Below are 24,597 nucleotides of genomic sequence, written 5' to 3' on the forward strand. Positions count from 1 at the left end.
TATTCCTTCCAAATCACTCTTTACTAAGTGTCCTGCATGTGCCCTTTGCTCCAGTGACAGGATATCCTTCATTTGTCTGTACAAAGTGCAGATGAGCACTTCTTCGTGTTGTTTTCCAAGTCGGCTGATGGGAGGGTCAGCAGGGGCCAAAGCAGCTGCACCGAGTAAAGGAAAGGTAACCATGGTAACCCAAGTTATCTGCATCCTCCATGTATTTCCTTCTCCCCACCCTACATCATAACTTTCCCACCCAAACCTCAAACCAATAGAGCCAGTGACCAGCTGGCAGGATGGGGACTGCAGCAGGGTCTCCTGCACCCAGAGTGTCTTGCTGTGTTTCGGGGCTCACTGCTGCAGGCTGAGGTCATCAAAAAGAGACTGAAAGCATAGAGAGGGGTAACTTGCAAAAGGCAAAGCTCTACACTACTGTAGATGGGGCGCTGGATATGTTGCCTTTGCTCCAGAGTTGTAGATTCTTTGATGTTGCTCCTGGTTTTGGCTCTGAGCTGTAACCCTTCCACAGCAGCAACAGCTTCTCCGTCTGCACCCCACATCAAACCCAGCTACAATTTTGGCCGGACTTTCCTGGGACTTGATAAATGCAACGCCTGCATTGGGACATCCATTTGCAAGAAATTCTTTAAAGAAGAAATAAGGTCAGAAACTCAGCACAGTAATTTTTAAAGCATTCTGCATAGTAACTTGAAAATTGCCTGTTAGTATTTCCAAGTACTGTAATGAATGACAATGCAAAGAGTAACTTAGCACACAGTTGCCATTACAGAGCCTAGTATTTTCATTAATGTCTATAAGCTGCTGCTTTGTCTCTTTTCTTTTAAAGCCACAGAAACATGAGCAGATTTCAGCCCTGAATTGTAATTTGAAAGCAGGAGTAAAAGGCACAACTTCCTGCATAGAGAGTGGCTCCGAAACAATTTAAGGCAGTGATGGGGGAAGGGAGGAGGGAAGGAAGAAATCAGCTTGTTTAGATGTACTGGAAATACTTTATTATAAGCAACCAAGTAAAGGCAAAGGGGGCATAACTTTGTATGCTCCCAACGGGCTATAATAATACAAATGTATAAACATGCTATGTAATTTTGTACCAGGTGCAACAACACAAATGTGCAGAATTTCACGTGCATATTAACTAAGATCAAAAGTAACCTAAACCTGCCTGAGGCACGAGGACTTTCGCCCATCAGGTTACCGACACACTTGAAAATAGATGGGGCTAAATTATTAGCACGCTTTTGGGAAGTTTCTGTGAGAACTGGAAGGCAGAGGCAGAAATTGCATCTGCCTTGAAGTCGATGAGACACATTCTGTCCAAGCGGTCATCAGACTGATCCAATCAGTTTTAGGCTCAAAAGCAGAGTGTATCTGACAGCAACAGGGAAAATGTTGCCAGTGTATTTGAGGAGAAAGTTGAAGGCACTGCTTGGCAGAGGAAGGCTTTATTTGGTCTGATATGATTTATAGAGCCATATGCACTTTCTTTTATAGATATAAAAGGCTGGGGGAGAATAAATGATTACAGTAAAATTGTATTTTTAATGCTATAATGTAAAGTAGTATAATATTGGACAAATCACCATTTTTATCTTAAACTATCCTATAAAATGTTGCATAGTAAAACCATAACAGTTTGTCTGAGATGGACTTGTAATACTGAACATCCATCCTTCCCTCATTGCCGCTGGAATAAGGCAGCTTGTGGCTTTGCTACACCAGGGCATCCCTTGCTGCGGCACACTGGGGGTCCCAGCCCTAAGCGCTTTGCAATTAGCGTGCTCAGCTGGCTGACACAGGCTGGTGTGAGTCTGCAGGCTGGGGGGGCATTTGGGGTGTGGGTTGTCCTACATTTTATTCTCTGCTGCATGGGACAGCACAGGAGCTGGCTCCTGTCCCATGCCCCATCCTGCTGTGGCCCCTTTGCCACTTGCCTCTGCAGGGTTTTTAGGGACCTGCTGCCAGGTGTAAAGCAGCTACCATATGTGCAGCTTGTGGCAGGTGCTTGGTTACTCCCAGTTAGGTGCTCGAAAGGTTAGGGCTGCGTAGCTTCCTTCAGCCCTGCTGAAAATAGCAGTAGCCTTCTGCAGCAAGCAACTGCCTCTGGCTGGCTGGTGGCCAGCTGCATGCTGCACCGGGGCACAGGAAAGAGGCGCTACGTGAGCAAAATCAGGAGGCCCCCATGCTGGCTTTCCTCCCAAGGACAGTGGGAAGGGGGTGCGAGGGTGCAGAGGGTATGAGCAGGGTCCAGGAGTCCAGAGTCACAAGCATGTGGGAGCACGATGCTTCTGCCTCAGGGAAGGTAGAGGGGCTTCCTAAACCAGAAACTTTGGGTTTTCTGTCCTGCAAGCCAGCAGTCAGCTTCCCACGAGCAGTGCAGTACGCAACTGATAACACGCAGTCCTACTCTGAGCGCTTTGGAAAGGGTAACTTCAAAAAGTGTTCTCCTGAGCAGTCGGTCAGCTTCAGGCTTTTCTTTGCAGGGGTTAAACTTTTTCTCCCGCTTGATTTCTTCAACAGCCAGGATTTTTTGGCAAGTGGTAGGTTAAATGGGGGAAATTTCAGTGGCACTTATGCTCTTTGATCCATCACAGTGTACCTTTTCACATGTTCACAAGGTGGATGGCACTTGGGCTTCTCTGTGTTAATCCTCATTAGAACATGCTTCATTAATTCTCCTTCATTTCTGGGAGCTGTGACATGCATTCGCACTGGACTGAAGACTAACAAGTAAGAAGCTGTGGGTTTTGCTCCCAGAACGGCTGGTGACTCATCTTGTGCTCTAATGTTTTTTACTTCCCTTATCTTTGCCCAACTTTATCCATCTGTAAATGAGAATACCAAAGCCTGCCTACCAACTGTCCTGAAAGCAGAGCACAGCAAAAGTGTTCGTAAACATTAGATTTTCAAAACACTGTGGAACTGAGCTGACCAAAACTATTTGCAGACTTGTGCCAGCACTGGTGATGAGCTTTGGCCAAAAGTAGTGGGAAGGAAGTCTGAAAAAGCTGGAAAGCTTGAGTTTGATGGAGTTTTATATGGCATTTCTTTATTTTTGGTTTCAAGGCTTAACTTACTTATTTTTTTTAAAAAAAATAAAACTCCAAATGCAAGCAAAATTATTTTGGCTAAAACAAAATATTTAATTTCATTCAGAAAAAAAAAAAAGCAAGTTTGATTTTCTTCAACAGTTAGTTCTGGGTTGATCTAAAATCTTTAATCTGTGCCTCAGTTATTCACACAGATCTTAGTGAAAGTCTTAATTAAAGCACACTCAGGCCCTTAGCTAAAATGCTTCATATGAGAAGAGTGAATTGTTGTTACAGCACTTGATGATGAATCTTGAAAGTATCTAGCAAGTGTGCCAGGCCAATGCTGTGCTGCCCAGAAATGATGCCAAATACAGAATTGCTGTGGTCCATGCTGGGTTCCCAGGCCCGCGTGGCTCACCCCTGGGAGCTCTGTGGAGGAAATTGCTCCATCCGTGCTCAGATTAGTTCTCAACCATGGATTTCACACATCCATGTGCTGCTTGCATGCAAGAAGTGGTGCTTCCCTGATATCTGCCTGACATGAACTCCCCTGAACACACAAGCTTGAGCCAAATCAGAAGGCACATTTGTGTTTAACTTTAAAAAAAAAATCAACAAAAAAACCAGAAACCCAGCCCATAGCTATCTCTTCCCTGTACGTGCCTGGCACGCAGCACCTCCTTTGCAGATTAGGCACTGGGAGCGGTTGTGCTGCACAACAAATCACAGTGAGGCATAGAAATTACTCTCTGCTCTTTAGTTCTAGCTCAAAACCAGACCAATAAAAATCCCCAAACCAAAGAAAGTGTTTATTTTCATGTCAGATGCCCTAATCGTACAGAAGCTTCAAATTTCATGTTGGGCAAAATGCCCAAATGCCTGAACCCTGCTTGCGCCAGGGGCCAGGCTACTCCACTGCTGGTCAGCCTGCATCTCCATGGCAGTTTTTTTGAAGGAGGCACATGGCCAGAGCCAAAAGCCAAAGCAGCGCAAACAGCAGCATTTCAGGGAGACTGGCTTTCCCCTGCCCTGGGCACCCATGCTCGTCCCAGAGCTGATCTGCACAGTCTCCATGGTGGGGAAGGGGAGCAAGGTGCTGCCTTCAAGAGTGGTCGTGGGGAGGAGGCCAGCTGGTCTCTGATCATGGAGGGTAGTTAGCATCACTGAGTCAGTCATTTGACTGAAATCAGAGGAAATTAATCTCCCCCTTCCCCCCCCCCCCCCCCCCCCCCCCCATTTCTCTGTGCCAGTTCCCCAACTGGAAGTTGAAAGGAAAGATCAGCTTCAGCTTTCAGATACGTTACTGTCTTTTCATCTAACTCCAGCTAGCTGATCCTGCAGGGAACTTATTGCCTCTCCTGTTTCACTCCCGAGCTATGGGTTTTAATTTATGGTGAGATTAAATTAGGACGTGTTTTTTTATGCACTCAGGCAAGGAGGTTAAGGCAGGAGATTTTAGAGGCAGTGAATGCATGGCATTGGCCAAAGGTCAGACTTCAACCACTTTCCAAGAGCAGGTTAAAGACACGCTTACAAAACAGGCACCGTGCTCCTCAGCTCCTGCATGTGCAACTCATGTGTGGGTAGGGCTGAGGGGGCTGCTGAAACAACAAAAAAAAAAACCTAATTACCCAGCCCATATGCTCCCCTCCTGTGCCTGTGTAGGGGAAGCAAATTAGTGCAAGATCTCCATGGCTACAGCAGTGCCACACGCCCAGGGCACACGTCCCCATGTCCCCCCATCACACCCCAAACTCGGCTGCTGCCTGGAGAGGTCACTCGTCCTGGCCGCTCAAACACAGTCGGAAATGTCGGGGAGGACCCGTCGACCCCAGTATGAAGCCACCACCTCAGAACAAAAGGTTATTTTGATATTCCCAAATACACTTCCCATCAGGAGGCTTTGTTCTGTAGGGTCCCTTAAAGTGTTGGATACTCCTTTTTTGGGCCCCTTTCTCCAGAATTAAGGAAATCTAAAAATTCCTGGGATTCTTCATGAACCAAAACACTACAGCCCTCTCCCTTCCATCTCCCTCTCTGTCTGGCCCAAAAGACCCCATCTGGGTGTTTTGCCCCTTGTGCCATGGCACTGTTTATGACAAGGGGTGGTTTAAGCGGGAAGCAAAGACAGACATTTTTCCAACGGGCGTTTCCTCGGCCGATGGCTTCATCCCACTTGCCTCACCCCGGCACCTGGGGCTGCCCGCCCGTGGCCACTCGGCCTTTGCCGTACGATGGCAGAAAGCCCCCGGGGCTGGCGCGTGGTGCAGCGACCGCGCTGGCGCTGTGTAGGTGTCCGTGTAGCTTGTTAACCTGCTCTCCGTGGGGCTCTCGTTTTGGTTTGGCAGGTTTGACACCTGGCTTTCTTCTCATTTAAAGCTGCCCCCCAGCTACCTGCTCAGCTACTCGGGCAACTACACCGACGATGCCAAGAGCTGGCGGATGGTTGACATCACCCGGCTGACCTCCAAGTACCGGCACGACCGGGCCGACAAGCGCATCTGCATCTCCCTCCTGAAGTCCAAGACCTGCAGCCTGGAGCGCGCCCTGCGCCGCACGCACCGCTTCCAGAAGTGGCTGCGGGCCAAGCGCCTCACCCCCGACCTGGTCCAGGTCCGTGCCTGCAGCCCCTGCGCCCCACAGCAGCGGGGGGACAGGGAGCCCCAGGGGGGTACCGTATGGTTTTTGGGTGGGGGAAAAAGGGTCTGAAGGAGACATGGCTGCAACTTGCCAGGTGGAGGATGAGTTTGGGCAATGACTGGCTCTCTCCCACTTGCCCTGGCTGGTGGAGAGGGGGAAGCCCCGTGACCCCCCCCAGCTGAGCCCACCTGCCACAGGGGACAGGCAAAATGGGGCCTCACTGGGAAGAAAAGCACTGTGGCCCCCAGTCCCTCCCCAGCCATATGTAACACTGCAGCACAGCCTGGCCAGGGCTGGGGGCTGGGGTGAGCTCAGCCCTGGTGAGGAGGGAACTGGCAAGGATGCTGGCTCCCAGCTCCCCATGCAGGCTGGGGCTGAGGGCCCATGGAAAGCCATGTTGCCTGCTGGCTTCAGGCACAGGGATGATGTAGGGCTGAGCACAGAAACACAGTGACAGCTCGAGTGGGGATATTTCTCCTGGGTTTTTTTCTGCTTTTACATCATGTCTCAGTGCCTTTTTTTTTTTTTTTTTCTTTTGGTCATAATGCTGTACCCAAAGGGCAGCCCATGCTTTGAAAAAGGATTTTGCTTCAGGCCAAGGACTGGGGCAGCTTGGACCCCTCTGCTTGTGGTTGGCAGGGCAAGCAGACGGGTGGTTGGAGCCAGAGCCTCGATTCCTCATCCTCCTGCCATTCATAGCAAATGATCTCACACCCAAAGAAGCATGCTGCCCTTTCTATTGCAGTCCCGGGGTGTCACAGGCAAAGCCAGGACAGGCACATCAAGGGGGTGACTGCCACCAGGTAGACAGGTGGTTGTGATACGGGGAGATGGACACGCGGGCAGGGCTGGAGGGGCAGAGTGGGGAGGTTCCAGAGGAAAGTCAGTGTCTGAGCGCTGGCTGTGCTTTGGGATGCCACAGGCAGCTGGGGATGGCCATGGGGCAGGCGAGTATGTTTTGCAGGTGCTGGCTTGCATCTGAGAGCAAAAGTTCCCTCCACAAATTCACAGGCATCCCCCACCCCTTCAAACAACAGCAAAGCTTTTCAATAACCACTGGCAAGGGGCAGGATCCAGAGTAGAGGCTGGATATACTCTAAACAAGACACTGAGAGGCAAAGAAGGATTATTCCAGTACTTCTCCCCCTTTCAAGAGAGAACTGTGTGAAAAAGGGATGACTTTTTTTTTTTTCTATAAAGGCAACTGCTTCCTCCTGCCTGCACACTGCCACATCTGCTCAGCTTTGCTGAGTGCTAAAGCTACACTGCTTTAGTTTTTTCCACTTCTGTTACCCCATGGAGCAGCGTGCCTGAGGAGGGACAGTGGGAGACCCCAGGCAGCAGCACCAGTGCCGGGGCTAGTGCTTGAGCTGCACCAAGAAGGACTCACAGTCCCACACAGCAGGTCGCCCTGAAGCCAGCACCCTCCCAGGGGGTGAGATGCAGGATGACACAGGCTGGACAAGGAAATGGTTTTTTTTTGTAGCAAAGCTACACTGTACTTTGGCTAATAACCTCAGAAGAGGCACTAGGGAGAGAGGCAGATGTGCATCGCTTCCACTCAGAGCATCCCTTACCTGAGCTTGTGGGCCAGGGCAAGGAGAGCTCCTCCCCAGGGTGGCAGGCAGCAGCTTCCCAGGCACCTGCTGGCCACGGCTGGCCTCCGAGGCAGTGCTACAGGGGGCTGAGAGAGGCCAAGCTGGGGTGCCAGGTCCTCCAGCCTTGCTGGAGTGTCCAAGGGGTTTGTGCAGAATTGTGCTGCCCCCACAGCGGTGCTGTGTGAAAGGGAAGGAGTCGAGTGCTTAAAACTTCCATTTGCTGAGCTGGGTGAAAAAGTAACTGGAGAAATGTGGCTCTATGGTATCTCACATCTGCTGTAAAGTTAAATCATTAGCTGAGCCCAAATCCTTCTCCTTAAAAGGCTCTTGACGTGCTCTACAGTTTTCCCTACCGCATCCTCTCTGAAACTGAACTCCTGGCTGAGATGTTTGGGTTGCACACACACACTCGTAGACATGAATACACACATGCACATGCACACACAGCACCGTGTGGAGGCTCTGGCTGGGGCACCCCGGCCTTGCACCTATCCAGTTTCTCCCGGGCGCTTGAATTTCTCTGCAGCAGTGGGAAGCTGAGCTGGCCCCGGCTCCAGGGTGCCTCTGAAGTGAGCTTGGGAGCCAGCCCAGGGGGACGTGCCCAGGGACAAACTCCTTGGACACTCCAGCAACCCCTGCTGCTTTTGACTTCGAAAGGGCACAGGCTGCTGCAGGGAGGCCCAGACCTTTGCACAGCAGCCTGAGAATTGCTCCACTCACATTTCCATGGTTCTTTGGTTCTGTAAATCAAGCAAAGAAACCTAAACCGGGATATAAATCCCTTCTAACAGCATATAGGCTTCAATACACAGAGAAGCATAGCAATCCAGAGGCCGTGGAGCCTATCCCCCCACCTCCAAATTTTGGCAGCAATCACTATTTCAGATTGGGCACATACTCTGCAAAATGGCTGCTGGTCTCAGAGTGGTCTGAATTGAAAAGCAATCTGCAGCAACAAAATTTCAGTCATAGAGCGTGTGTGAGTTAGTACGTAAGAACCGTGTCCCCCCAGCCTAGTTGTGTGGGCCTCCACAGGGTATGGCATGTCCCTTCCAAGCTATCCAGCCCCCTCAGAGCCAGGGATCCCCTTCTTCTCTGCCCACCCCACCTGCCCTCCTCAGAGCCAAAGCTGCAGGAGTGCTTCTGCCATCCCCCCAGCCCAGCGCTGCACCCCCTCTGTGGTGTTCGCTGGGCAGATGCATGTAGGCAACCCAGCATGACCCATCAGAGGGAGGTTTCTTGGGGGCACCATATGTCACTGCAAAAACTTACATGCAGCACTGCTTTTCTGGCTCCCCCCTCCTCCCCTCCTCTTTCAGAGGTGTTAACAGTTCTTTGTGTCTAACATGATGCCCACCCTGTCTCACAAAGCTGCAGTTACCCAGCGGTCTGTGTACTCCGCTCCCTGCAGTTCTTCCTACATAGGAGCACCGAGGAAAGCTAATGGGCTCAGGTAATTTTATCTTATAAAACAGAGAATTGCGAAAAACTGTAACATGCTTGAATCAAAATGACAGACCATGAAGTAGTGTTTTTTCACTTTACACTGCCTGCCCTGCCTGCCCCAACCATCAACTGAGCTGCCTGCCACAGTGATTATTTCACCCGCCGCAATGAAAATCTTTATGGGATGCAGCAAAGTCTTCAGTGTTAAAATCTAGCCCACCTTGGAGATGAGCAGGATTTAACGGGGGCTCAGCCTGCACAGTAGCCCCAGCCACCCGCTGCTTTCACCCAGGAGCTCATCACCTCAAACGGCGCTGTGTGCTTGTCCTGTTGGAGGGAGAGAACAGCAAAGTGGATTTCATCACAGATCACCCACAGGGCAAATTACAGCCCTACTTACAAAGCATACCCTGAAAAATGCTGAAGGCAGACAAACGAAAGCAGTACCAAGGTGAAGAGCCAGCCATTTTTAGCCCCTGTCTCTAGGATGTACTGTTTGAAACTACTGACCTGCACCTCTGCCCGCCCTCAGCAGATGTGCCAGTACTGGGGTTATTTGGCTTCCGAGTCCAGTGCATATCACTTTGCTCAGAGCACATGGGCAGCAGCTCGCTGATCTGGCAGCTGGTCTGTCCTAGGGAAGGATGGGCATTATGGGGCTCCCAGAGCCACCTCCCAGACCTGCCACCTCTTTGACGTGGTACCTTATCATCCGAGACATGCTTTGGTAAACCTGCTGGCAGTGGGGATGAGCCCTGTAGCTTCACAGGACATCCTTAATTTCATTCTTTTGGGGGTGAATGAAACCCTTGGATTCAAATAGGCAGGAGCTGCAGGTGTTTTGACACCTACATCCCAGTGTTTCTTCCTGGAGCCCTCCCTAGCCCTGGTCGTTTGGTCAAGCTGCACCCAGGCAATGGCACATGGGGCAGGAGGCAGCTGTGCTCCTGATTTGTGTCATCTCTCCTTGGGCTGGCTGAAGAGAAAGCAGAGTGAGGAGAAGTTGTCTTCCAGAGGTCGTCTTTACGTCAGTGGGGATTCTGGGTGTGTCTGCACTAGACATGCATACAGATACATGGGAGTTTAAAATGCATCACATACTGTGCAGTAGGGAGAAAAAAAACCCCACAGCTGACTGCAGGTAGGCTTTGCAGGAACTACTCATTACCAGATACAAAAATGTGGGTATTTAATCAAAGTAACTAAGAAGCTTTCCACATCAACCACAAACGTCAGGCTTATTCTCTGGGGTGATAGGACGCTGCAAAGGGCTTAAAGATAAATATCTGATGAATTTAAGATAAATCAGTATCTCCAGTGTTCTGAGCATGTGGTTTTCAAATCGTTTCCGTCGACAGTTTTTGTCTGACAGTTTTACAACTCCAGCTCCTTTTCTGCTGTAGGGATGTTTCCACCAGTTTGCCGGAAGGGAGGCCCCACTCCACCAAAACACTTCAGCAGGCGCTGAAATTTACACTGTTGGCTAGCTCTGCCGAAATCAAAAGGCCCCACTGCCCAGTTTTGGTGGATCTGGGCTTCATTACATGGTAGGAAGCTGCACCAATGGTTGATACAAACATGGCAGCACCCAGCCCTGCCCCTCTGCTCCTGCACCGTTGCTGGTATGCCTGGAACGGTTCCTCAGGAAATGAGCAGCTGTGATCACCGTGTGCAGCACGTGTCCACATCTGTGTTAAGAGGATGAGCTCTGACCTTGAAAAACATCCTAATTACAACTTCCATGTGTTCTCTGCCACTGTGATTTCTGTTCCTACTGTATACTCTTAAGGGTCTCAGCTTTCACGTTGCAAACTCCTGGAGACAGCAAGGCTTTCTAATTTTGGCTGCAAATATTTGCATACACACTGAACTGCAGGAGACTCTCTCCACCATTCATCTCTTAACACAGTTCTGTTCTGATCTTCTCACTTCTCCTCCAAAGGGAAAGTGACAGAGTCAGCCACAACGTGCCAGCAAGTGCTGCAAGACAGAAATTCATAGCCATCCCTTCCTCCCCCCTCCTTCTATGGTTTTAGGTAATCACCTGAAAAAAATATTTCCTTTATAAGGCTACACCAGAGGAGAGGAGTGTATGAAGACTTGTAACTAGAACTGGGGAGAATTATTTTTGACAAACGTTTTTTTCTTTTAGGGGTGGAAATGGTTCTTTGGTTGTTGTGAAACAATGCTCCACTTGGGATTGAGTTCCTCAGGTAGTCTTGACCAGCTGTTGGTGTTCAGGGCTTGTTTTATGCAACCCATGGCCAAGGAGGGAGTTGTTGGGACCTCACTGAGGCCAGCAGGAGGCAGAGGAGGAGGACATGAGAGATCCAATCCTCACTTTCCACCTCTGACCAGGAGAGCAGCACACTCCTCCTTTCCTTGTTTCTCCATTTCTTTGTCATGGCTGGGTAATTAAGTGTTTTATGCCAAATGAACAGCTCGCACAGGAAGGCTGAGAGAGACCTACCTCAGAGTTACCAAATGACTTGGGGAGATCCTGAGTCAAATCTTCGCTCTCAGCATGAAAAATGGCAGGGAGCAATGTAAGCTTCAGTGCCCTTTCCTCTGAAGTACATCTCCCAGCCATCAAATTATAAAGAAAAACCAAAAGAGTAAATTTGTCTACTGGGATCATTTGGAAGAAAAAGGCTTAGCAAAACCCTGATTCCCTTCCCCAGCAAAGGCATGGCAGGGCAGCACTTCTGTGCCACGGAGGGCAACTCTCCGTACAACCACTTTCCTTGGCTGTTAAGGAAGACTGACTTCAAAAAAAAGAGGTCTTTTTGACTTTGAAGGTATAAATTTCTATCCCAGCCATAGATTGCTTGTGCAATTTTACAAGCCAAACCTTCAAATCTAAAAGGTGAAATACAGTGATGGCTGGCTCCATTAGCCCAAGAGTACATTTATTGCTGGTATTTACAAAAAAAAAACCCAAAACATGCACAGGCTATTCAAATTTGGTTTTGATAGTTAATGCTCAAGTTTATCAGAGAAAGAATATATCCTGTGCTTGTACCCACATACAGTGTTTATTTACACTTTTAAAGCATGTTTACTGGCCTTAGCAAATAGTATTTCCAAGAAAGCTGCCCCCAGGTTAAGCAAATAGAGAAGCAATTCAAAGACATTATTTAATGAGGCAAGTGACTCACCAGCTTAACGACAGGGAGGCCTCTACCAGTGAGCTGGGATGCCAGGGCTGGAAACCTGGGTGGAGGGAGGAGGCTTGCTGGCATGGAGCAACGTGGTGCTGCACAGTCGGGGGCAGATGAGGTTTGCAGCATCCATGTCTGTGCCATGAAGTCTGGGTACCATTTCAGAAACCTGAGTTGTGAACAGGCGTTTTTGGATGGCTCATTTTATTTTCCTAGGAGGGATTTGCTGTAGAGGTCCCTCTGTGCGCCCATACCCTTCAGCAGCTGTGCCACAGGGGGCAGAGAGACCCTGGGCAGAGCACAGAGGTACCCATACCTCCAGCATGGGCCAAGCACATCGTGACAACTCAGGCTGGAAAACAAACATCTTTGTTATCTTTTCCCCTCTTGCCAGGGCCTGTCTAGCCCAATGCTGCGCTGTCCATCCCAGCGTCTCCTGGACAGGATAGTGCGGCGCTATGCTGAGGTGCCAGATGCTGGCAGCATCTACATGGACCATCTCACCGACCGGGACAAACTGCGCCTGTTGTACACACTGTCAGTGAATTCACATCCCATCTTGTTACAGGTACATACCACCTTGCTCTGGCTTGACATGCCACCTCACAACCCCTTGCAAGCAATCCCTCACATGAGATGTGCACCAGCCACCAGCTGTAGAGGAGTCCCAGCCCTCACCTTTGGCAAGCTCCCTAGCCTTCATAATGCGTGTTCCTTCTATAGGGTTGGATGGCTGAAGCCAGGCAGATTACAGCGATGCTCCTTGCATCAGCCTGTGAAGTTGTGGACAGATACAGATGCCCAGCCCATTAAATAAATCAGAACTCAGACGGGTTATTGCACTAAAGCACTGTGAAAGCCAGGGTTTTACACATCCCCAATACTCCAGTGGTATGTTTGCCTTGCTAATATATTACTTAAAATCACAGTCTGTTTATAAAAGAGAAAGTGCATGTTTTGGTGTTGAGGTTGAACACGGGCTTGGGGAGCACCATTTTCCCAGGCATGTGCCAGCACTGTTTTCTCTATTTGCATGTTGCTGCTAAGTAGCTCCATGGCAAAGCACAGCTTTGCAGAGCTGTTCGATGGAATCTGAAATACAACTGAGCTCAGAGTTTGAAGGCAGAGAGCTGGGAGGCCTCACACCCCTCCCCGGTCGTCTGCTGGCATGCCTGGCATGTGATTCCTCTACTTATGTGTGTCACCGAGGGACTACCCTCGCTTTTCCCCACCGCCACCCCACCTCTAGTCCTCATTGCTGTTTCTTGCAGCCCTCTGATATTCCATGAAGAAGACAGGCAGCAGCAGCAGCATCTATCTCCTACCCCAGACCACCACTGCCTGGGCAGCACACAGGGCTCTGCCTGATCTCGGGGAGGGGGAATGGTGCTCATGCTCTGTGAGCCTCCTGGGTGTCATTCAGCCACCTCAGCCATGGCTCACTGGGGCATGAGGCTGCAGCTCTTAGAACTTTAAAAATACGGAAATGCAGCTTAAAGAGGTGAGAAAAATATGCTGAAGAGAAATAGCTTGATTTTACCTGGGTGCCCAAAATGCCTTCACAGCAGAAGGGTGAAGCAACCTTAAACATGAAACTGGAAGAGTTCATAACCCTGCCTTGGCAGGGTCTGGGGTGCTGGGGAAACAGACAACTTAGAATGTAAATAGCAGAAAGCCTTGTGTTGGCACAGCTCCTGGCATTATTCCACCTGGGATAACTGCACTGCTAGCACAAGCTGTAGTGATGCAGGGAGCCCAGCCCAGGTGTCCCCACTGTAGCTAACTCCCAGCACTTCTGTCCGTGAGACTGCAGCGTCTTACAACATGGCCAGGCAGTTCTTATAAACTAGCAAAGACTGCTTTAGCCCCACCTCACCTCCAAGCCATGACTTCAGCTATGCTCAGGAGGGACCTATCAAAGGCTTCATAAAGACACCTAAAATTAGCTTTTCTGTGGCTAAAATTTTCATGAATTTGACGTCTATTATTATCTTGGACTTTTTGGTTAGTCTCCCTCATGGAAAAAATCTTGAAATATCAGATTCTTCTTCCTTAATTAAAAAGAAAGGGCGGGGGGAGGGGAGAAAAAGAACAACATCATAGCTAGTGCGGGATGGAGCAGCACCTTCCCCGGCTGCTGGGGCAGGCTGTGGTGGGGAAGGTTTGTGGGCTGCTTTGGAAAGCAAAATACAACGCTGCTGCTGCTGCTGCTGCTTGAATCCCTCCAGGGCACTTGAAAGTCCTCTGGGAGGGAGGTGTGTCCCGTGGGCAGAGTGCGGCGGCCAGAGGGCAGGGGCAATCTCCCCATTCCCGCTCTCCCTGCCAGATCTTCCCCGATGTGGAGGGATGGCCCTTCCCACGGTACCTGGGCTCCTGCGGGCGGCTGGTCGTCAGCGCCAGCACCCGGCCCCTGCGCGACTTCTACGGCGCAGCCCCCGAGGTAGCTGCTGACCTGGCCCTCCAGCTCCTCACCGTCCTCCGCTCCATGGGCACCAACGACCTCAACTATTTCTTCTACTTCACCCACGTGGACGCTGGCACCTTTGGCGTGTTTAGCAATGGGCATCTGTTCATCCGGGATGCCAGCACGCTGGGGATCATCGACAAGGAGGAAGGTACTCAGCAGGCTCCATGGCTGCGCATCTGTCACAGGAGGGCTTAGCGAGGCAGGGGAAACAAATCTTTCACCTGCTATGCTCAGCTCTGCTGCTGATTTTTTTTTTTTTTTAATTAGCCAAACACCACTTTCTAATTTAAATAATAAAAAGTATACGAAGAGATTTACTGACAGCAAAAGCATCAGCAGCTCCTGCCATCCCGGCTCTGAGTTGGGAGGGTGACACGCATTTTGTTTGTGCAGTCAGTGTTTTGGTGACCCAGTGTGAGTGCTTTCACCCTGCCTGGCCCCCTCTGTAGCTGGCAGCAGAATTCAACATGCATGGTGCTGAATGCTGTCATTTGAAGTCTTCATAAATCACCTTTTTTAAAACTTCTGCAACACAAATGTCAATATGTGCAAGTAGAAATTTCATAACTTCATTTTTTTTAAGTATTGGGTCAAATCAGATTTTTTTGGTGCATTTGTCACATTAGCTATTATTATTATTATTATTATCATTATCATTATCATTATCATTATCATTATTAAATCCCCTTTCATCATTTTTACATAAAATTAATGGTTACTATTCAATTTTCACAGGTTACATTGGTCTACTCCTGGAAGTAGAGCTAGTCAAAGACTATTCCTCCAATAATTTAACAATTTCATTTTGAATGTTCAAATTTTCAAAAGGCCTTTGCTCAGCTTGCACATTCAGTTGAGCCGATCTCAAATATTCAGAAGCAGCTGTCAGAGAATTTTCCACTGGGTTTCTTTTCCTTGTCCCAACAACTATTACTGTTAACTTGACTCCAGCTAGACGAGCTGTTGTTGCAATTTAATGATTTTGGGTAACATGGAAAAATTGTGGGTTTGGCTATTTGTGGTAGTTTTTGTAGGAACTCCACATTTTAGGTTAGTACAGCAGTGCTTGTTGTCTCTGCATCAGTTTGACTTGACAGGCCCCTCTCCAGTTCCTCTGTCAGGCGGTTCTGTAGAGCTCTGTCATTCAGGAGAACACATATATTTCAGGAGTGGGGAAACTGGCCCATATACAGCTACAGCACAGAGTACTTTGTGGTGAAAGATAGCTGTATCCTTCAGATAGCAGCAAACCCTATGTTAATACAGACATACAGACATATGTCATTATCCAAGATTTAGCTACTGTGCTTGTAACAACTGGTTTAATTGTCTCCAATAGGGAGCCAGCTGATTGACGGCCAGCAGGAGTATAAAGATATATTTAGCTGTTTGACTGTGGACTGCCAGTCTGCATTTGTGTCCTGTAACTCCATCAGAGAGAAGCACAGCCTCGTCATGGTGTGTCAAGAGCTTTTGCCTAAGCTCCTGAAGGGGAAATTCCTACAACCCGTGCAGGAGAAAATAGACAGCTTCCTGCAGCATTGCGCCAATGGCCTCACCGATGACCAGGGTGTCAACGAGGCGCTTGCGAAGCTGGCGGAGCTCCTGAAACCTCTGCAGTCTTGTGATTCCCGTTTTGCCTACCGCTACCCTGATTGCAAATACAGTGACAAATACTGATGGCTTCGGAGGAGGAGACCCCTGGGAAGGACTGGAGCAGTGTCAGCCCCCTGCCAGTGTGGGAAGCAAGAAGGAACCAGGGTAGCTGGAAAGAGCTGCACCAGATCTGGGGCTTCCTCATCAAGGCGGAGGAGGAGGGAGCAGAGTGCACATGGGATTTATTGTTCATCTCCCAGAGATGCATTTGTTACTTGGGATGTTAGACATGATGTAAGGCTTATGGGTTATTAGCATTATCATGAGTGACAGGAGCTACAGGATTAATAAATCTCATTCACGTATTTTGGCCTTGGAAGGGTTTTCCATGCCATTTGTTAAAAAGAAACCCCCCAAAGGCAGCATGCTCACAACTAGCTGGATAAAGAAGCTTTATTACCAAGAAAGTCTTTCTTATTGAGGTGGTATATACATAACGTGGGATGGATGGAAGCATTTAAGACTTCCCCTATGGGGATTTTTAATGTACTAAAAATCATAGATAAAGTGAATCACCAGATCAGTTCTGCACCGTCACCCATCACTTTTATAAAATATTTGAATTTTACTACTTCTATAGCACACAGAACAGAAAGACGCAATCAACATTAGCATTAAAATGCTCAAAGGTCTCATGTCTCTTGAGACTTAATTTCTCTAATCCCCAAATATAATTACTTTTCGTCATTCCCAAGTTTATGGGTGGTAATTGGAGACTAATGAGGCGGTTTGTTTTAAGATCAGGAAAAAACCCACTCCAGGGTGTGATTGTCCAATGGATACTTTCGTGATTTTCCTCTAAAGAAAACTGGAGGAACCATTTGCACAAAACCATTCAAATGGGAAAATTGCCTGAAGAACAGAAACAAGACAGGCAGAGGATGGGAGATCAGTTTACCCTGAGCCCGATGAGACTTGCTGAACACTCATTATTCCAGTGTAGGTGCTGGGGAACCCCCCGAAGAACTGGGGAGGTCTAAGTCCTGACCAGCGAGAGGTACAGCCATCCTCATCTATTTGCCTTTCAAAAGAGGAATCAGGAAACCAGCCCACAATGGAATGACTCAGGCACCTAAAATTCGGGGTGGTGGGCTCTTTTTTTCACAGCAGTGGCCAACCCAGGGCTAGACACAGGTGCCCCATTTTGTGGGAGAAGGTTGCAAAAGTTGCAGAGTTGCAATACACAACTTTCTCACCTTGCATCTATCTGTCAGTCCCCATCCCACTTGCTCTTTGCGCAGCATCAAAGGCCCACGCCAAACCTTCCCTGATGTCTAGGGGACTGCCAGACCTCACCACCCCAAAGCTTTGGGGCTTTCTCCTGGCATCCGGGTGCACAGGAGTCACAAGCAAATTTGATTGAGCTGACTCAGAAACTAGACTTTCTGGATCCCCTGTAAGTATTTTCATGATGAAAACAGTCTTCCTCTAGCCATGATTCAGAAAAGAAATCAGGAACAGCAGAAAAGCAGAAAAAGATGTGAGTGCTTTTGCATTCCTAATCGTTGTATGGAGTTACCAGGAGCAGAAATGCAAGTCAGGATTTTGCGCTGGCTGTGGAGGGGTTCTGTGTGCGCAGAGCACCTGGCCTGGGCTTCAAGGCAGGTGTTGCAGACAGATCAGGCATCCGAAACCACACACAGGTCTGAAACTGGGAAAATCTGACCCAGGACATTTGTTTTGCCTTTCCTCTTGGCATGAAGCATCAAGTGCACCTTTCACCTCTCAGGAAGTAGAAACATTGAAAAGAATTTGTAGGTAAATTTAGCTCCAGGCCCAGATGGTCTGACAGCAAAAGTGTTTAAATATACAGCCTAAGCTATGGCTGCAGCCCTCTTTCTCGATTTTATTCTATTTCTACATCATGGCTCTCTTCCAGTAAGAAAAACATGTCCTTCGCTGAGATCCATAAGGCTGTCTAACAATCTGTTGTCAACAGTTTTTCTTGAATCTGTCTGCATCACCAATCTCTTGGTCTGTGATTTTACCTGATAGGTGGGCGTTAGCCCCCAGGCCCTTCCCCTCCAACGAGTCCCTGCCATGGTGCCAGATGCCAGCTGCCTGGCACGGGGCTGGAGGAGCTCCCGCTTCACCACCACTCCTGCTAGGGTCAGCGGTGAGGTGCTGCCCACCTGGGCTGCCAGCTGCCAGCATCCTCTCAGTGCTGGAGGGCAGCCTTCTTCATGCAGTCCTAACTAAAAATGCACACCACAAAATGCCCCAAAAGCACTAAGGTGAGGAACTGGCTGGGTCCACCCATGCTCCACCCCAGCAGAAGTGATTTGCCAGCCATAGGTCGGCGGAGGTGCCTTTGCAGCTGCTCCGTGGGTCAGACTGGCCTCTGACTCTGCACTGTCTGGTCTAGTAATGGCTTGACTTGCACTGAAAGGAGGAGCAGGCCTTGCAGCAGGGCTTCACGCTGGGTTCACTGTGGCCTCATGTGTCCTGGGCATTTTTCTTTCCACCACACACATTTTCCTTTTGGAAATGAGCTGCTCATCTGCTGTACAGCTCTGTGCAATATGTCTCCTGGGCAGTAGAGCATCTCTCTGCTATTGAACCAGCTCAGGGAAATGCAGAGGGGATGCATGTGCTCAGCATCTTGTAGAACAGCAGGAGCAAGCCCAGATCTCTTGGGTCTAATCCAGCTTTGGGCAAAAGGACTGAGAGGTGTCACATGAGCTTTGGATGGCCCCCAATAACTCGTGATCCTAAAATGCTGGGTGTACAAAACCAGAAGAGTTGTGGTCTTCCTTTGCTGCTCGGACTCAGCTGGGAAGACTGCAGCAGAAGCGCTGAGGCACGTGGCATCTATTTTTGCACAGCTTGATTCAAAGTTGTAAAGCTGAGACGAGTCTCCCCACTGCTTTCAATAGACTTTGGTCTATTTGGTGCAAATTTAAGTTTTAAAAACCCATGATTAAAAATAACAGAATCATGGATTTAAAAATTATTAAAGCGTTGGGAGCTGTGTTCACTACTGGTTTCTCTTCAGACGTCAATTACAAAGGCCAGGCTCATGTAAGACTGTGACTAATATGCCAACCATAAAATCAGTCCATGGCTCAGAGAACAATAATTTTCCTAAACTAAATCTCATTTCCCTGTATTTCCCTGGCCTTTTTTTTTCGTTGCCAATTTTTTCTCTTAATATTTTCCTTTTTCTTGGCAGTCAGGCCTTGGAATCTGTGCCCACCCTGTCTGCCAGCTCCAGTCAAGCCTTGAAATGCTAGTAGGCCAATCTCCAAAAGGATGTGAAATTAATTTATAAATGGCAATTATTTTAAACCTAATCCTTCCCAGAAGAACTCTCGAGCAATTTTTTCCTCTCTGCATTCGAGTTATTTCTGACAGTGGTTTTGTGTGAGTCTTTGCAAACTGTTCCTGGTAACATCTTACCCCGCTTCCGCAGCAGGACAAGGATGGCAGCAGCAGCTTCCCCCAGCCCTGCGTCCAGCCTCAGCGCTTCCTTTGTTTGTGGGTAGATTGCAGATGCCTTTATGTCCAGCTGTTTATTGGGTGTCTCTCTTACTGCCCCACATCCCCCCATATTTTCAAAGTTTTCCTGTCAAGAGGTTTGTAAAACTGTATTTTCTGCCATATTTTGTCTAGCGGTGTGTTTTAACACTACTCATTCCTCAGGGGATGAGGGCTGCATGTAGGCAACCCATAGCGAGTGCCAGTGCCACCCAGCATAGTTCACTGCTCCTCTGAGTCTCATCTTGAGTCAGCACCTTCACACGTGTCCGTGGTGCTCACACGGCTGCCCCCTGCCCCACGCGACCCCCTGGGAAGGAACAGCAGCCAGTGGTAGCATTAAGTTGTATTTTTCACGCACTTCTCCTGCCAAAGAGAGTACCCCAGCACTGCTGGTTGAAACAGGGTCTTATTAGAGAAAGTGGAGAATTGGTAAAAACTGGTTCCCTTCCATGAGCAATGCACCTGGTGCCTATTCACTCTGCACCCTGGTCTGCATTCAGTCACACTCTTACTCAGATGTGGCTGGTGCGCAGGGGAAATGGCACTGAGACAGAGCCTATGAAGTGGCCTTGTCCTCCCAGATGTCACAGGTATGTGTGTGTCCCTTGAGTCGGGGCTGTTCTGACACCTCCCAGCACCTCCCGACCACCTCAAGTCCAAAGGGAAAGGAGCGTGGTGGAGATTGCTGGGAAAACCCATGCAGGTGTTTGAAGGTAAAGTGTCTGGTAGCATGCAGAGCACTCCAAAACCTTCTAGCGGGGGGGGACTTTTATTATCACTGGTCCTGGGGGTTGGAGGTGCAGGTTTCCCACTCTATAGCTTTTGCGGGTCATAATTTCTTGCCCCACTTTACACCACCCACACTCCCAGCTTCCCACAAGGGGCTATCCAGAAATTATTGTGGCATTTTGGAGAACTTGGATCAACAACTCTGTCCACAGGAGCAGCCAGACAAGCACATTTCATACAAGTGTCTTTCCATCAAGCCAAGCCAACAACAGTTGTTTGCAGGTGCTTTTTATTTGTCTTCTGGTTTTCTGAGGCTTTAAGATGCACTTGAGTCCCATTTGCCAATTACTTTCTACAGCCAGGTGCTCTAGATACTTTATTGCTAATTCTTCCTAAGTGAAACCTCAGCTTCTCCTATTATCACATGAATCTGAAAAGCAGAGCTTTAACAAAAATATTGAATGTCATGAGATGTTATGAAATCACAAAAGCCAGCAGCATAGCATTCTGAATTGGTTCACTAAGACACATTAATTCGATTAATAGGTGAGTCTAGCTGCTCCTGTATCCTCTGTTTCCCTAATTCAGTGCTGAATGGAGCTTGGTAGCTGTCCTGAAATTAAAAACAAACAAACATGAATTTCAGGGAAAGAAAAACTAAATGAAAACAGGTATTCATGGCAAGGCCCTTGGGGGGTTGGGGGAGGAATGCACAGTTTCTTCCTTATGGATTAGAAAAAGTGGCCACTCACCTGCTCTCTTCTGCATGGGGATGGTCTCGGCTGGAGGATGTTGGTGGGTTTTTAGCACTGCTCCTCAAGGAAGACTTGAGCAACTGACAAGAGACCTGCAAGGAAGGGTGAGGATGACCCAAAGTAGGTCCAAAAAAAGTGAAGAGAGAAGAACAGACAGATGGGAAGCTACAGAGGGACACCTGACGAAGAGGTTCAAACAATTTGGGGAAAAAAACCCAAAAGGCAATTAAAGGGTGGGGCTAAACTGTTCTGCAGGTGAGCTTATGTGGTAGTAGGCTAGATGGGCTGCAGTGGGAATAGCATGGGAATGGACAGAGGAGCTGCAGGGTCTCCACCATTGGGACCCTTGAAGCAAGAGCAACATGGCTGCACATGGCACTGTACTGGGCAGGAGGCAGGCCCCAAGACTGCTGGAGACCCTTCCCCGTGCAAGGAGTAGACACTGAGGTAACCAGAGCCCTTTGCCTAAGTTATCTCTACCACGTGTGATAAGCTGTCAGCCCTTAAATCTGTGGTCCGCTCCTCTTGCATGGAGGCAAAATCTCCTAAAGAGGAGAAGTTAGAGGTGTTTGGTGGCTAAATCCAGAGGATGGTGGGGTTACCCATCTGTGTGTAGACCACGAGGGGAAGGGGCAGCAGCAATAAGCTTATTTTCTCATTGAAAAAAGAAATCCTGTGTTTCTGACATAGTTTTACTTGCAGCATTTTAAATTTTTGCTCTTCTGGAGCAGTGAAAGGAAGTGTCCCTTTTTCCACAGGTCTCCAGATGGAGCTGAAGGATGCTGCCTGCACTATAAAGTAGCCCTCGCTGCTGCAGGCACCCCTCGCTCTTGTCCTAAGGGCCATCAAAATCCCACCACTGAGTTTCTCACCTCTCTCTATCAGCAGGCTGGGATGGGGCTGGCTACACAACCTAACCTTCAAAGGGAAGTAGTAGGCAAATGTTTCCTCAATAGGAGAAGGATGATGAGCTCGGGCAAGAGCCAGAGCTGTGCTTCCTTCACCTCTACCAGCTGCCCCTGTAGCACTTCTCCAAGCCTGAGTCCCTCACTTCTTTAGAGATCAATGCCTTGGATTAACATTTTTTTTTTTTTAAACCAATCTCTATTCCTTGCAACATAGAGCATAAACGGCAATGGTTAGTCTAAAGCAAACTTTTCAGGGGTTTGAAGAACAGGAATACACCAGCCTCTTTTCTGGGGACGTGGAGATTTAAGAAAACAAGTTTGTCAGGTTTTACAATCCTATAGTACTACTCAGCAAGGATGCATATAGCTACAACCCTTGCCTTACACAGTTCATTTGATATATTGCATGTAAAGATAGCTTTTTAGACTAACACCCACGGAAGTGTCATGTAAGGTTCAGTGTATTATGTGTTTTAAAAGGACCTTGACAGTCATACTGGATTTTTTTTTCCTTCCTTTCAAAATTAAAACATTCATTTGGATAAAGGCTGTCAAATTCATTCCTCTAGTGATGCCTTAAAATAGTGGGTTTTTTCTTGCTCTGAAAAAATAATCAAGACACTAGGAATAATCTGAGACTTTTCAGAGGGATGAGAACCTCCCTCTGCTCGCATTCTTGGTACAGAAACGGCAAGAGAGAAGATCACCTTTGGCTTTTCATTCCACTCTGGCTGGAGCAGCTGCCAACATTCACTCTTTCCCCACCACCTCAAGCTGGAGATGGAGAAAAGAAAGTGCCCTTATACGTTTGCACTATATCTACTAGCAAAACAAAGCAGGGATTTGTGTACAATTCAGGTACCGCTGAAGGACAAGAGGAGAAAGGTGTTGGAAGAATGATGCTGCTGGAGGAGGGAGTGCTGGGATTAAACATCTCTTTTCCCAGTCAGGGCACTTGTCATCATTTCAGACATCCTTGAAGGGAGTCGCTGCATCACCGCTGGTGTTTCAAAATGGAAATCCCTTCAGCAGGTGGGCAAAGGGTGGGAACAGTTGTCCAGGTTTCAGGAAACAAATTATTTATCCCTTCCCATTTCCACTCATGGCACTGTTTGCTCTGCCTGTCCCTTTCCACTGGAGAGGGGGACCCCATGGGGCACCTTTGCTTCATGAAGGCTGCACGGGATTAAGCCTCCCAGGTGCCAAAGGACCGAAGCAGCTTCCTGATGAGCAAGGCCAGGGGTGATGCCCAGTGCTCAGGGGCTTTCTGTGTAATGGCTGTATTGCCTGGGGATGAACATGGACAAAGGGTTCCCCTTTCTGTCTAGAAGGGTGGAAAAGAAAAAATCCATGTAGGAAGTACTTTCATTGAATTCTGTGAGCAAAATGACCAGAAAAATCTAACAGCTATTGACTTGCTTTGTCAATGTGCTTTGAGAAAGGGTCTCCAAAGTTCAGCTCTTTGACTTCTTTTTTCCAGAAGTAGTGTTGGGGTTACCAGCTAACGAGTATTTATCGCTTAACAAGAGAGGGCGTCCGGCTGCAGGGAGAGCAGGGAAGGGCTGGCCAGGCAGTGATGAACTTTATGGTTGCACGTCCCTAGGTAGGAGCCAAGCAGAGCTTTCTAAAAATACAGCTTTTGCATGACTGAAGGATTATATATACAGCAATATAAAGTTGCCAGTGAAGGAAGGCAGAAAAGAGTAGCTTCTGAATGGAGGATATGAGTACGAATATGACCTTGAGGTTCTACTGAATAATAAATATATTTACCTAAAAAAAAGTCTAATCCCTCAGCGCTGGCAAATCAAGGAGGACGTATGAAATGCCAAAAGCTGTGGAAACAACCAGGACTTTTCTAACTGGACCAGAGTCTTCAAAAGACTGTCATCCCTGGGATATCTGTGTTCATGGGATTTTATGAGAAGGGTTGTTCATAAATCTGACAGAAACACAAGACTGAACTAAAGGTCAGAGGACTCAGTACTACAGAGGTAAAAATAAAGAATTACTGGAAAATCTGTGACTGTGAAGTCCCTCTTCTCCCCACTGCAGACTCAGATCTGTGAGCACACCCATTCCTACTCTGAGACACTGGCCAGCTTATTCTGGAGTAGCTGGGGGCAAAGGCCCTAGATGCAGCCCCCTAAAGTCACCTCCTGCTGCTGGACGAGGATGGAGGGATGCTGCATGGCAGACAAGTGAAGTTATCCACAGGGAGGCTTGTGGAGGCCAGGTTTGCAAGTTGCAAGGCCAGCTGTGAGCTGCTTCATGACTTAACTTTTTAAGCTATATATGGAGCCCCACAGGAAGGCATGACCTGCTGTGACGTCTGCCCAAGTGTTTCCTGAAGAGCCTCGCAATCTGTTTAAAGGCACTACATTGGAAGTTCAGAGTAAATGTGTACCAACAATAAATAAAAAAATATATACACACATACCCCAGGTGGCTAAACAACAGCACAACGGAGGGATTCAAAGCAAACAGACACCCTTCAAAAAGTAGTAATCAAATGCAGAAATCAGGCAAATTGGATGCAAGACTACAATAAGGCAGCCCCCAAAGAGAAATCCAAGAAGCTACTTGCTGGTGGTGTGGAGGCTGACAATAAACCCTTTCCAGAACACATCAGAAGCAGAAAGCCTGCCAGAAGAAGTGCTGTGGCCAGCACGCAGTCTCAGCACAAGGAGGTCCAAGAAATTAAGAAATCGGT

General features: G+C 48.3%; 1 protein-coding gene and 1 long non-coding RNA gene across 2 annotated transcripts; one reads left to right on the forward strand and one right to left on the reverse strand.

Moving 5' to 3' along the window:
- Positions 1–247: 247 nt before the first annotated feature.
- On the forward strand, positions 248–16,644 carry DIPK2B (divergent protein kinase domain 2B). Its single transcript, XM_037376795.1, has 5 exons — positions 248–656; positions 5,393–5,657; positions 12,284–12,457; positions 14,216–14,504; positions 15,696–16,644. Exons 1-5 carry the CDS (start codon positions 433–435, stop codon positions 16,034–16,036), a joined length of 1,293 nt encoding a protein of 430 aa, XP_037232692.1. The 5' UTR covers positions 248–432; the 3' UTR covers positions 16,037–16,644.
- On the reverse strand, positions 1,783–20,504 carry LOC119143042. The gene is made up of 3 exons (XR_005102558.1): positions 20,492–20,504; positions 19,392–19,396; positions 1,783–4,596 (listed from the first exon to the last, which is right to left on the reverse strand). It is a non-coding gene; the product is annotated as an uncharacterized LOC119143042 (long non-coding RNA).
- Between the last annotated feature and the right edge of the window lie 4,093 nt (positions 20,505–24,597).

This window comes from Falco rusticolus, chromosome 2, assembly GCF_015220075.1.
Source record: "Falco rusticolus isolate bFalRus1 chromosome 2, bFalRus1.pri, whole genome shotgun sequence".
In the NCBI taxonomy this organism is placed as follows: Eukaryota; Metazoa; Chordata; class Aves; order Falconiformes; family Falconidae; genus Falco; species Falco rusticolus.